The 14706-nt window shown below is 36.9% G+C and overlaps 1 protein-coding gene across 7 annotated transcripts in view; it reads right to left on the bottom strand.

Moving 5' to 3' along the window:
- LOC110455732 (phosphofurin acidic cluster sorting protein 2-like) overlaps positions 1-14706 on the bottom strand; it is an 83239-nt gene that overhangs the window by 22322 nt on the left and 46211 nt on the right. Inside the window, exons 9-12 of one of the 7 annotated variants that reach the window (XM_021506060.1) lie at positions 14034-14079; positions 10331-10390; positions 7902-7955; positions 7144-7311 (exon numbers count right to left, since the gene is read on the bottom strand). In XM_021506060.1, coding sequence (XP_021361735.1) covers positions 7144-7311; positions 7902-7955; positions 10331-10390; positions 14034-14079 — 328 coding nt within the window. The remainder of the gene's footprint in view (positions 1-7143; positions 7312-7901; positions 7956-10330; positions 10391-14033; positions 14080-14706) is intronic. The other 6 variants (XM_021506059.1, XM_021506063.1, XM_021506064.1 and 3 more) reach the window with 6 other exon arrangements.

Here is a 14706-nt window from a genome sequence, read left to right as displayed (position 1 = left end):
TGATGTCATATTTCCAACTTCAGTTTCAACATGATATCACAAAATATAAGGATGTCATTTTCAAACAACTGAAATTGCTTCCAGCCTGTATAATATATGTAATACAAAGTCCAATAATTTTCCTCTCACTGATAAAAAAGTCTTCTTCTCATAAATAATCCAACTTTTTAACACCACCTTGAGGCAGAACATTTTCAAATGAAATACAACAATGACCTACTTTTCTTGCAATCACTTTATCATAGGGTTTTGAGTGAAGGACTTTTCAAACAGGAGTGTGTTAGGGAGTTGAAGGGGTCAAATCCACACAAGGGGATATGAAAAATGGATCCAAATCTTCAGGATTCGGCTTCCTCCATTACTCACTTTGAATGATGAGCTCATGCGTTTGGATTGTTCCTGATTCAAACAGTACAGAACAGTTATAACAGACCAACATACCTTATGCTCACATGCTTATGTTTACCTTATGATGCACTTGTAAACCCATTTCTGAGGTCTTGATACCCTTTTATACTGAGTTTGATTGAATTAAAGGACTTAATCCTTGAACATTGATTTTTTAGTCTTTTTGTGTGTTTTTGCTTAAATCAACAAGATTAATTATTCAAATGTAAGACTGATCAAACACAGCATTCAGTATGATGTGTTTGAATAAAACTATCAAGAATGATTTCAACAGAATGAAAATGAAAGTGGATTTAAGGTAGATGAATGACCAACAAAAAAATCAGTAAAAATGTAATGTTGAAAAATATTTGAAAAAATAAATAAATAAAAATATATGCAATATCAGCAAAATCATACATATAATTGAAAGAATTGAAATATACAGAGCATACCAGAATCAAGATATTGTAGAGAACTATAACAAAACATACTTTTTTGTCCTCAAGATCAAACTTCCAGAGAGGGATAAGTACACAGGGAACTATTCAAAGCATTTCCTCAGTTTGATGGTGCAGTGAAACTTTGTTTATCAAATAAATTGTTTTATACAATTTTGAAAGTTCATTCATACAAGAAAATGTCAAATATGCATTCCAAAAGGAATTATTTGAAGGCAGTGAAGAAATAAAACACTTTGTTCAATAGATTGTGAAGATCAAGCATACAATGCAACAGAAATGAACAAAACTAGATAATTATCTAAAAGACATTTAAGTGGCTGCAAAGCATTAAGTATAAAGAGTGATTTCCTAGTATTTTTACTACTATTATAGAAACATACTGTCATATTGTAGTATTAAGTATCTAATGTATATTATAACCATATTATCCTACAGTACTACCACTTTACATTAGAATTAACTCATTTATCCCTGAAATTTCATAATGAACTATTCCTACCTTTGAATTGGAAGATTTCAAATGTGTCTTCAGGGGTGAATAAGTTTAAGAGATATTTCATTCTACTGATGGAAATAAAGTAAAATAGATGTTTGCTCTGCATTTTTTAGTACATTTTTGTTCAACTGTACAAAATGACATTACCTCCCCAGTCTAATTTAAGTAACCATGATCTTGACCTTTGACATTTTGTAAACCCTTTTTGTACATTTATCTTCACCTCTGTTCATGGTGGCACTGATGTAAAATGAATCTGAATCATTTCAACTCTTCCAAAATACTATCCAGTGTTTTCGTTGTATGCAAACAATTGATATACATCCATGTTAAGGAGCCCTGTCCCACTGCGCTGTGGTTTTTCCTATATACACATCTTTATGATGTGTGATCTAAAGATCACACATCACTTGTGTTGTGTGAGGTGTTGTTGTATACTGTGTTGTGTGAGGTGTTGTTGTGTACTGTGTTGTTGTGTACTGTGTTGTGTGAGGTGTTGTTGTGTACTGTGTTGTGTGAACTGTGTTGTTGTGCACTGTGCTGTGTGAGGTGTTGTTGTGTACTGTGTTGTGTGAGGTGTGTTGAGTGAGGTGTTGTTGTATACTGTGTTGTGTGAGGTGTTGTTATGTACTGTGTTGTTGTGTACTGTGTTGTGTGAGGTGTAGTTGTATACTGTGTTGTGTGAGGTGTTGTGTGAGGTGTTGTTGTATACTGTGTTGTGTGAGGTGTTGTTATGTACTGTGTTGTTGTGTACTGTGTTGTGTGAGGTGTTGTTGTGTACTGTGTTGTGTGAGGTGTTGTTGTATACTGTGATGTGTACTGTGTTGTTGTGTACTGTGCTGTGTGAGGTGTTGTTGTGTAGTGTGTTGTGTGGTGTTGTTGTATAGTATGTTTTGTAGTGTGTTGTGTGAGGTGTTGTTGTGTAGTATGTTGTGAGGAGTTGTTGTATACTGTGTTGTGTGAGGTGTTGTTGTGTAGTGTGTTGTGTGAGGTGTTGTTGTGTAGTGTGTTGTGTAAGGTGTTGTTGTATACTGTGTTGTGTGAGGTATTGTCGTGTACTGTGTTGTGTGAGGTTTTGTTGTGTACTGTGTTGTGTGAGGTGTTGTTGTATACTGTGTTGTGTGAGGTGTTGTTGTATACTGTGTTGTTGTAAACTATGTTGTGTGAGGTGTTGTTGTGTAGTGTGTTGTGTACAGTGTTGTTGTGTACTGTGTTGTGTGAGGTGTTGAACATTTTTGTTATACATTGTAGGTTTTGTATTGTTGTATGACTCATCATGAAAAGTTGACTCATTTATGGCCAAAGGTGTTTATCAGGTCATACAGTGTTCCCATTTCTTCATTTTATCCCTTCATAAAATGAAAGGGCCTGTTTTGCTCATTTGGATATGTAAGCAATCATGGCAAACTATTCCTATTAGCTGTCTCTCAGTAAGAAAGTTGTTTATGGTAATGGGGTGGGGGTTTTCAATTAACTCCATGTCAGGCACACATCTTCATATGACCTTGGCTGGTGCAAGGACATACGAACATACATGTTATGAACAAGGAACTAAGTTCTCAGGGTCAATGCCAGACTCCAAGGTTGATTTTTATGGTTATGATTATGTCTAATTGCCCAGTAAAAACTCATGCAGTTTTTGGGTGGAGATCTTGGCTATTTCCAAGTTATGATTCAGGGACTTTATCCTTGGGTGGGTCTGGACAAAGACAAAGCTTGGTAGCATGGATGTACTAGTTTCAAATACTAATACATGTAGTGCTTCCAATTTTCATCATTTGAAAACTATATGTCCGATTTCAAAAACAAAATGCTTTAATATCGGAGAACAATATGTTTACTGGTTTAAAAAATAAATAAAAGCAGAGACAGGCAGTAAAAAGACAAAATAAAAAATGCCCTGTCTATCCTGGTACAATACCTGTACATTAACCTATTACCAATAATATTACTGTATCTAAATATACCATCTTCCTTTAATAATTAATATTTGAGGTTCTTATATACCGCTATTTATCAGTGTTTATCACAACCTAGTTCAAAGCGGTTTACAAATTATTATCCGTGGTTATAGGGCCTTTGCAGCTTATGCCAATATCTTTATCAACTCCCTGGGGAGCATACAGCCGGTGCTGCCATTTCGCCGCTCACAGTTAGCATTCAACAATTCTAGAACTGCCCAACCACGTACTCATTTACAGCTGAGTAGACTGGAGGAAGCTGAGTAAAGTATCTTGTTCAAGTATCTTGTTCAAAGATACAACACAGTGCAATGACATGACTCGAACCCGCAACCCTTCGGTCACGTGCCCGGCGTCCTACCAAGGAGGCCATGGTGAATAATGAAGGCCAACTAATAACCCCCACTGTGCCATAAAACTGGTCAAAATGGAAAATTTATTATATTGTATATAAAGCAATGACAACGAATGGGAAATATAATTACTGTCTATTAACAAGAGGCCGTGAGGGCCTGTATCGCTCACCTGTTTCTTTTGTTACATGAAACTGACATATAGGTAATTTCAGACTAAATTTGGTAGACATTTTAACATCTCTTAAACGGTTCTTAAAATATTGTTGTTTGAAACTTGAAAATTTTAATTTTGAAGCTTTTAACCCACATTGACCTTTGACTCCGGCTAGCACTTTAAGTTGACATTTGACCTCATTACTGTAAAATAGAAAACGATTCACAACTGGTCTACATAACATACCCAAGTATCATGACATTATACTAAGACCAAATGCTTCTTAGGACATCGTTGTTTGAAGTTTTTAACATATTTGACTCCTGTGACCTTGACACTAGTTTAAGGTCATTTTAATGAGGAATCTTTATAGCACTCCATCTCGGGTACTTACTGGCAAAATATCATGACCCTGGACCTTATGGAACTTGAGAAGAAGATTGTTAAAGCTTTTCACCCATGTTGACGTTTGACCCCCAACTAGCACTTTCAATTGACCTTTGACCCCATTACTGTAGTCAAGAAAAAGATTTGCATTGCTTGTCTACATAACATACTCAAGTATCACGACTCTAGTCCAAATGGTTCTTAGGAAATTGTTGTTTGAAGTTTTTAACATATTTGACTCCTGTGACCTTGACACTAGTTTAAGGTCATTTTAATGAGGAATCTTTATAGCACTCCATCTCGGGTACTTACTGGCAAAATATCATGACCCTGGACCTTATGGAACTTGAGAAGAAGATTGTTAAAGCTTCTAACCCATGTTGACATTTGACCCTCACCTAGCACTTAAAGTTGACCTTTGACCCCATTACTGCCATTAAAAAAGGTTTGCACTGCTGGTCTTCATAACATACTCAAGTATCATGACTCTAGTCCAAATGGTTCTTAGGATATTGTTGTTTGAAGTTTTTAACATATTTGACCCCTGTGACCTTGAAAGTAGGTCAAGGTCATTTTAATAAGGAAACTTTATAGCACTTCATCTCAGGTACCTACTGGCCAAATATCATGACCGTATATAGGACCTCCAGTTCTTCAGAAGAAGCCGTTAAAAAAAAAGGTTGACCGCCGGACGGTGCAGTACGGCATAAGCTCACATGGCCCTTCTGTCCAGCTGAGCTAAAAATACTGAGACCACAATTTCTTATGGTCTGAGGAATACTGAAAAGCTCAATTCAAATTCCAGGGCTTGAAAATGACTAATTCGAAAGAAAAGACAAAAGCTCTGGGGAAAAAGTCAAATCTGAAGAAAAAACTTACCAGCTGAGCAAGTACTTACATGTACTGTACAAGATGTGCCGATCAAGCATATACATGTACAGTTATGTTGAAATTGGCATAATAATTAAGAAGGATTTAAGTTACCCATTGCAAACAACTTTTATCCACAGATCGGCTATCGTAGACAGATAGACCAGCTGATTCTATGATTCTAGTATACCCCCTCCCTACCTTTGGGGGGAGGGGTTTATTATAACAAACACTCATTATGTAACAGACATATACTACTATGATTCTAGTATACCCCCTCCCTACCTTTGGGGGGAGGGGTTTATTATAACAAACACTCATTATGTAACAGACATATACTACCTTATAAGTATAACAATCCTGCTCTCCATCTTTCTAAAATAGGGTTTTCTTGTTGCTTGTAGAAACTGATCAGCAAACAGTGAAAAAGTTAGCCCAACTAATAAATCATTCGTGTTTTGTAAATAATACTTTACAAAGTGACAATACATTGTACATTGCCTGGTGTCAATCAAAAAGTTACAAAAACTAATAATACTTTACAAAGTGCCAGCTGTAAGTAAATATATGAAATCTTATTTTCATAACATTATTTTACCTTAACTAATTTATTTTAAGTAAAATATCGCCAGTGCCAACTCTATCTATTCTTTTCAAACATGGAATTACTTACCATAATTATTTTTAGATTTTTTTCCCTACACATATTGCAGTATTTAAAACATCTTGAATGCAAAGATATCACAGTCTAATTACAATTGTTTATTTTTAATTCAGTCATTAACACTCTTTTCAATAAAGATTTTTTTAATGTTAACTGTTCAATAAACATTCATTTCAGCATTATTTTTTTAAAGCAAATTTAGTGTACATCAAATGTTAAACTACAATATAAATGTGCCCAGAATTTTAGTACTTCAGGGGACATATTTTGTTATTAAATCGTCCTGAAGAAGCCCACTGTTCGAGCGAAACCGGTAGACATACCCAATAAATAAGATTCAACTTATCCTGAGCTTGTTGCGATTGACTCCTACGCTTAAATGTTAAACTAGTTATATGTAACTAATGTTGTTTAAATCATTAAAAAAAGTGCGTTTGTTGATACCAACAGCAATCCCGACTGACTCGGATATTAGAAAAGTTAGTAATCTTGGATATATAAGGAAAGAATAACAGAAATAAAAGCACTCTATACCAACTAAACCGCAAAAAACTGTTTTCTCCCAAAGAATAACAGAAATAAAAGCACTCTATACCAACTAAACCGCAAAAAACTGTTTTCTCCCAAAGAATAACTTACACATGTCTAGGATTTATGATTGTTTAAAAATATGATTTTGAAAAACTAGTATATTGTAATAAATATAATGTAAATCATGTTAAAAATGTTTCTGTTCGCTCAACTTACACATGTCTAGGATTTACTATTATCTGAAATTATGTTTTAGAAAAACTAGGAATTCAAGTATCTTTTTAAGTATTTCTGTTTAATCATTATTCCCAGTCCTCTTAAAAATTGTTATCTTTTTTCTATAACGTTCTTGTTTTCACTATAAGATGTGTTTCTCTGTATGATATCCTGGAGCATGAACTTGCACTAGGTGACCTGTTGCATTCCACACTGAGTGCAATCAAGCTTAATAGAGCATGCTCAGTGTAGGACTGTACTAAGTGTGAAATGTAGGTAATTAGTACCAGTGAACCAATGTCGTTATAGATCTACTAGAATCCCTTCCATTTTAACATAACACATTTCAAAGTGCACACACTGCATACAAATATCAACATGTGGTGTGTCGAAAAAATTACATCTAAATCTACAATATATAATTATACAAAACATATGTGTTATTAGATCATTATTTAATAATTTAAAATAAAAAGATAAGAAAAAAAAAGAGAAAAAAGACTGAAGAAAACAGTGCAGTGAAAAGCTAGCCGAGTGAAAGGCGCAAGAAAACAATGGGTAAATGTATGCTGGCAAGGTTTGGTCAGCCTAATGATATATGAATATGCAAATCAGTCTGGTCAGTCCAATACCACACAGTGTTAGCTGGTTACTGACCGAGCTCTCAACCACTCCGGTACTATTGCGTCGTACGAGGTGTTTCTCGTCCTTCTTGGCTTGTTTTTCTCGGTATGAGCGGCTCCGCATGCGTGACATCTTGGGTTTCAGTTTTGGAGATTTGGGCTTGCAGTGAGATTCAACCTGGTCCGGGTCGGTATCGCGGTCCTACATACACCCAAACAGATGAGCGGTTTATCAGGGGTAAACGGCACAAGTCATTGCACCAATCCATTAGCTAATATGGTAATAAATTTAATGGGCAAGTTGTAAAATAAATGGAATTCTTGCTTTTTTTAATGTACAACCAACAGGATGAGGCATTAAAAAGGCCACAGGAACCCTGATAAAATCCTGAAGCCTACCACCCGACACACCAAGCAAAGGAACAAATAAACTTAGAGAAAACAAAACGCTTAAATTGACTCCCTAAAGTGTTTGTTTAACAGGTAAACCCTGTGTTGTGTTGGCCTCTAATACCGTTAATGATGTACATGAATAGGGAAGATGTAATTGACAGAACAGGATTTGAACATGGAAACTCTAGTGTCCAAAGGACAGACTTTTTTTAAACCTAGATGGGAGGAGGGGGGCGGCATGGGGTATTTGTTAAGAAAGTTATTTTTTTCAGCACAAATTCACCCTGTAAAACCATGCAGATTTTCTGTCAGTGCCTGTGAGGTGAAGATGCGATATCAACTACAATGTAGATAAGAACTACGTATGGAGAAGTCAGTCAGTGCCTATCCATACATTACCTCGCAAGGCGCTGCTTTCTCTTGGTTTCCCTGAATCGAAGGCTGCGCACATTCCTAAATTAACACGGGCCATAGATTAAAGGACGTGATTCTAGGGTGGCTACCACACTCATTATCTTAAAGACAGTGACAACCACACTCATTATCTTGCAGCGGGTGGCTACCATACACATCATCTTAAAGACGGTGACAACCACACTCATTATCTTGCAGCGGGTGGCTACCATACAAATCATCATAAAGACGGTGACAACCACACTCATTATCTTGCAGCGGGTGGCTACCACACACATTATCTTTCAGCGGGTGGCTACCACACACATTATCTTACAGCGGGTGGCTACCACACACATCATCTTAAAGACGGTGACAACCACACTCATTATCTTACAGCAGATGGCTACCATACTTATTATCTTTCAGCGGGTGGCTACCACACACATTATCTTGCAGCGGGTGGCTACCATACACATCATCTTAAAGACGGTGACAACCACACTCATTATCTTACAGCGGGTGGCTACCACACACATTATCTTGCAGCGGGTGGCTACCACACTCATTATCTTGCAGCAGGTGGCTACCACACACATCATCTTAAAGACGATGACAACCACACTCATTATCTTACAGCGGGTGGCTACCACAGTCATTATCTTTCAGCGGGTGGTTACCACACACATTATCTTACAGCGGGTGGCAACCACACACATTATCTTACAGCGGGTGGCTACAACACACATTATCTTACAGCGGGTGGCCACCACACTCATTATCTTACAGCGGTTGGCTACCACACACATTATCTTACAGCAGTTGGCTACCACACTCATCATCTTACAGCGGGTGACAACCCCACATTATCTTACAGCGGGTGGCTACCAAACTCATTATCTTACAGACGGTGGCTACAAGTCATTATCTTACAGCCGGTGAAAACCACACACATTATCTTATAGAGGGTAGCTACCACACTCATTATCTTACACTGTAATTTACCTGAAACTGTTCAAAATAAAATAATAAAAAAAAATCCTTCAAATACACAAAAACTATATAATAGATGATCATAGGAGACCATGAAATCATATACAAAAGTTAGGCATGTTTTACAGAGCAGAATCAAGACAAGTTTTAATACTAAAATACAACATAAATTCTAAATAATAATCATTTGTTTTAACTTTAATTCAATATACCTCACATCTTTACACGGTTACAACCACAACATGCAAAATGTCTAACAAAGACAGCTTCTACACTTTCTTTCAAGATTCTAATTATATGAACACTTTAAAATTTTGTGGACCTTTATTAGAATAAAAGGTATTTTTTCATCACTCATATATGTGTGGCTGGGGCCCAATAAAGGATATTTGTATCTTGTTCAAAGGGGGTTCGCTCAGGTGAATTCCAAATGCAGTCAGTGGATTTTCAGTGTTCTCAAAGAATAACACAAAATTATCTTAGCGACAATGACAATGTGGGTGATTCAACTCAGATAACCTATATATAATTGTCAACAAGGGCAGTTTCTTTTATCCCAATACTAGTCTTGACGCATTTCAAAACAAAGAAATATATTTCATAAAATGGTGGAATCCAATCATTAGCCCTTTCACCCCTATATAACTTCAGTAGAATCTACTATGCTTTGACCTGGATGAGTCCATTATGGTCTACAGTGATGAAAGGGTTAATATTAATATTTTTCATTTATTTTTCCAAAGAAAGGTGATCAACTCAGCCAAAATAAGCCAATCGAGAGATGATGCAAAAGGTCAAGTTTCCAGAGAGTCTTAGAAATGTCAAAGGAGAACATAGAAGGGCTTGTTTCAGTCCAAGTCTCATGCTGAATGTACTAGGGTCAGTATTGATCTAAGAGATATTATTGAGATTCACAAAGGAGTTTATACTAACCACAAAAAGTATGATTCATGTCAAAATGAATGTATCCTTGGCACTGATTTTGTTGAGAAAATAACAATCTTGAAATTTTTATGCAGAGATTAACAATTAAAGTTACTCACAAGAAATGTTTTTACGGAAGATTTTTTGAAGTTCTTCTCAACGTTACAAAAAAATATATTTTATAATCAAAATAAGTTTTACAACAAATTTATGTGTTGATTCTTGAATAAAAAATCATTATTGAATAGTCTGAATATCCGAGGAAAATTCTCAATAAAAGGCTGACTATATTTTCTTGATAAATTCAATCTAGATAGTCTAAACACCATCTAATTACCAAGGTAATACTATCAAATTAACAAATCACTGGTTGTTCCTTTAATTAGTACATATACTGACATTATGATTATTTCATATCAAATTTTACATTTTCGCACATCAAATTATGCCAGAAATACAACAACAAGCATGTAAAACTCTAAAAATAGAAAAATAAAATAAAAATAAAATGTACTTACAGCTACACTGTCAGAGTCATTTTTCCGAGAACTGTTGTCATCACTGAGTTTACCACTTTCCTGCACAGCAACACAAAAGTCATGCACACACTAGGTTACTCTAGTAAGTTAAAGATCTATAGTAATCTACAGTAATCTACTATGGACAAATCATCTGTTATTAACTCCGTAAAGACACATCATACAATACTCTAGTATAGCATAGTACTACAGTAATCTACTACGGACAAATCTGTTATTAACTCCGTAAAGACACTTCATACAATACTCTAGTATAGTATAGTACTACAGTAATCTACTACGGACAAATCATCTGTGATTAACTCCGTAAAGACACATCATACAATACTCTAGTATAGTAAAGTACTACAGTACTCTACTACAGACAAAATCATCTGTTATTAACTCCATAAAGACACTTCATACAATACTCTAGTATAGTATAGTACTACAGTACAAATCATCTGTGATTAACTCCGTAAAGACACATCATACAATACTCTAGTATAGCATAGTACTACAGTACTCTACTACAGACAAAATCATCTGATATTCAATCCGTCAAGTCACTTCATACAATACGCTAGCATAGTACTACAGTACTCTACTACAGACAAAATCATCTGTTATTCAATCCGTCAAGTCACTTCATACAATACGCTAGCATAGTACTACAGTACTCTACTACAGTACAAATCATCTGTTATTAACTCCATAAAGACACTTCATACAATACTCTAGTATAGTAAAGTACTACAGTACTCTACTACAGACAAAATCATCTGTTATTCAATCCGTCAAGTCACTTCATACAATACGCTAGTATAGTACTACAGTACTCTACTACGGACAAATCATCTGTTATTAACTCCATAAAGACACTTTATACAATACTCTAGTATAGTAAAGTACTACAGTACTCTACTACAGACAAAATCATCTGTTATTCAATCCGTCAAGTCACTTCATACAATACGCTAGTATAGTACTACAGTACTCTACCACAGACAAATTATCTGTTATTTACTCAGTAAAGACACATCATACAATACCCTAGTATAGTATAGTACTTAGCAAGTGCTCTGAAGAATTACAAAGCATTACTTATCCCCTCCTGTGACACGTTGTATAGTTGTGGTAAGACACACATCCCCTACTGTGACACATTGTATGGTTGTGGTATGACACATGTCCCCTACTGTGACACGTTGTATAGTCATGGTAAGACACACATCCCCTACTGTTGTGACACGTTGTATAGTTGTGGGATGACACACATCCCCTACTGCGACACATTGTATAGTTGTGGTAAGACACACATCCCCTACTGTGACACGTTGTATAGTTGTGGTATGACACATGTCCCCTACTGTGACACGTTGTATAGTCATGGTAAGACACACATCCCCTCCTGTTGTGACCCGTTGTATAGTTGTGGTATGACACACATCCCCTACTGTGACACATTGTATAGTTATGGTATGACACATGTCCCCTACTGTGACACGTTGTGTAGTCATGGTAAGACACACATCCCCTACTGCTGTGACACGTTGTATAGTTGTGGGATGACACACATCCCCTACTGCGACACAATGTATAGTTGTGGTAAGACACACATCCCCTACTGTGACACATTGTATAGTTGTGGTAAGACACATATCCCCTCCTGTGACACGTTGTATAGTTGTGGTATGACACATGTCCCCTACTGTGACACGTTGTATAGATGTGGTATGACACATGTCCCCTGCTGTGACACGTTGTATAGTTGTGGTAAGACACACATCCCCTACTGTGACACATTGTATAGTTGTGGTATGACACATGTCCACTACTGTGACACATTGTATAGTTGTGGTAAGACACACATTTCCTCCTGTGACACGTTGTATAGTTGTGGTAAGACACATGTCCACTACTGTGACACATGGTATAGTTGTGGTAAGACACACATCTCCTCCTGTGACACGTTGTATAGTTGTGGTAAGACACATGTCCCCTACTGTGACACGTTGTATAGTCATGGTAAGACACACATCCCCTACTGTTGTGACACATTGTATAGTCATGGTAAGACACACATCCCCTACTGTGACACATTGTATAGTCATGGTAAGACACACATCCCCTCCTGTGACACATTGTATAGTTGTGGTATGACACATGCCCCTACTGTGACACGTTGTATAGTTGTGGTATGACACATGTCGCCTACTGTGACACGTTGGATAGTTGTGGTATGACACACATCCCCTCCTGCGACACGTTGTATAGTTGTGGTATGACACATGTCGCCTACTGTGTCACATTGTATAGTTGTGGTATGACACATGTCCCCTACTCTGACAGGTTGTATAGTCATGGTAAGACACATGTCCCCTACTGTGACACGTTGTATAGTCATGGTAAGACACACATCCCCTACTGTTGTGACACGTTGTATAGTTGTGGTATGACACATGTCCCCTACTGTGATACGTTGGATAGTCATGGTAAGACACATGTCCCCTACTGTGACACGTTGCATAGTTGTGGTATGACACATGTCCCCTACTGTGACACGTTGTATAGTTGTGGTATGACACACATCCCCTCCTGTGACACATTGTATGGTTGAAATACAATCAATTGGTCAAGAGGATTAGAATTTATAACACTTAACCAATTATTTCCTTTCGTGCATCACGCCTCAATTCCCTAGGGAGCTACACTCTTCCTTAGTACCATAAATTGATAATTACTTGTTCCATTTAAAAATTACATAATTGTGTTGCTTCCCTTGGCCCAAGGATGCTCCAGACCAAATTAAGTTAGAATTGCTAGCCTTTACTCAAGTATAATGGACTCCACCCTTCTGTCCCCAGGGAGGCATACCCTTCGTTTATACAACATTGAGTCCCCCAGCCTAACAATGATCCTGTCTTGACTTGTACATGCAGTATAAGGAAGGGCGACAACAGACACTGTGTCAGTGCTTAAAATTATTGGCCTTCGTATCTTGTATCTTTATTCTTTTAGGGACAGAATATATTTTTATTAATCTAGCAGCTTCATGTATTGTGCTCTAGTGAAAACCAATAATCTTTTAATATATCTAGTAGCCTCAGACAGTACTCTCATCCTTTAAACTTTTCACCACTGTAGACCATAATAGACTCATCCAGATCAATGCATGGTAGAGTCTACAAAAGTTACACAGGGGTGATCAGGTTAACCCTTTCACCACTATAGACCATAATGGACTCATCCATATCAATGCATGGTAGAGTCTACTAATATAAAGTTACATAGGGCTGAACAGGTTAACCCTTTCACCACTGTAGACCATAATGGACTCATCCATATCAATGCATGGTAGAGTCTACTAAAGTTACATAGGGGTGAACAGGTTAAGAAATGAAGTATATTTATACATTAATTTAATCTGAACATAACATCTAGTGATTAAGGTTATGTTTAATGTACATGCAGGACAGCTTAGACAGTTAGACCAGAACATGTTTGAAACATCACCTGAACAGGACCATCAAACACAAAGTTGTTTACATAAGACAAGATACATTAATGGAGTAAGTATAATGTAGACCTGCTGGTCTATGTTCAAGGCATAAAACTGAACAAAACTAAAATATAACAACCAGACGCGGCTAATCTGATCATGCGTTACAATAGGGACAGCGCCCAGAAATAATAGACTTACCCTACTTGATTCCGATGCCTCAAACCCGTTACGTGTAAAGAATGGCCTGAAAAGTACAAAATAGGAGAGGTTTGTTTACTTGTTAAACCATTGACTTTTTAATTGAGTAATACATGCTGAAGAGAATGTGGATCTTTTCTTGTTTTAACAGACAGATTAGACAACAATACACTCCTAAAAAAGTGACACAAGAAAAACATACAAACATTATGACATATAATACAAGAGGCCCATAGGGCCTGTATCGCTCACCTGGATATCTAAGCAATCATGGCAAAATATTCTCCAAATGAGATCCAAGGGAATATGCCAGACCCCAAGGCCAATCCTTGTAGCATATATATCTCTATTCGATTTTTCATGCCCAGCAATTTTATGTATGGTTATGGGGTGGGGATCTCAACTGTTTCCAAGCTGTGACTCAGAAACTAGGTCCCTACGGTTGTGGCCAGACCCCAGGATCAAATCTAATATCATAACTGCACTTGTCTCTTTTTGCCCAGCATTTTTATATATAGTTTTGGGTGGGGATCTCAACCGTTTCAAAGTTATGACCCAGGGGTTAAGTCTGCAAGGGTGGGGCAAACCCTGGGGTCAATTCTAATATCATGACTGCATTCGTCTCTTTATGCCCAACAATTGTATATATAGTTTTGGGGTGGGGATCTTAACC

Source organism: Mizuhopecten yessoensis, unplaced genomic scaffold (genome assembly GCF_002113885.1).
Source record: "Mizuhopecten yessoensis strain PY_sf001 unplaced genomic scaffold, ASM211388v2 scaffold8365, whole genome shotgun sequence".
Taxonomy (NCBI): domain Eukaryota; kingdom Metazoa; phylum Mollusca; class Bivalvia; order Pectinida; family Pectinidae; genus Mizuhopecten; species Mizuhopecten yessoensis.
The sequence above is the reverse complement of the archived record's forward strand: the minus strand, read 5'-3'. Positions and strand labels throughout refer to the sequence as shown.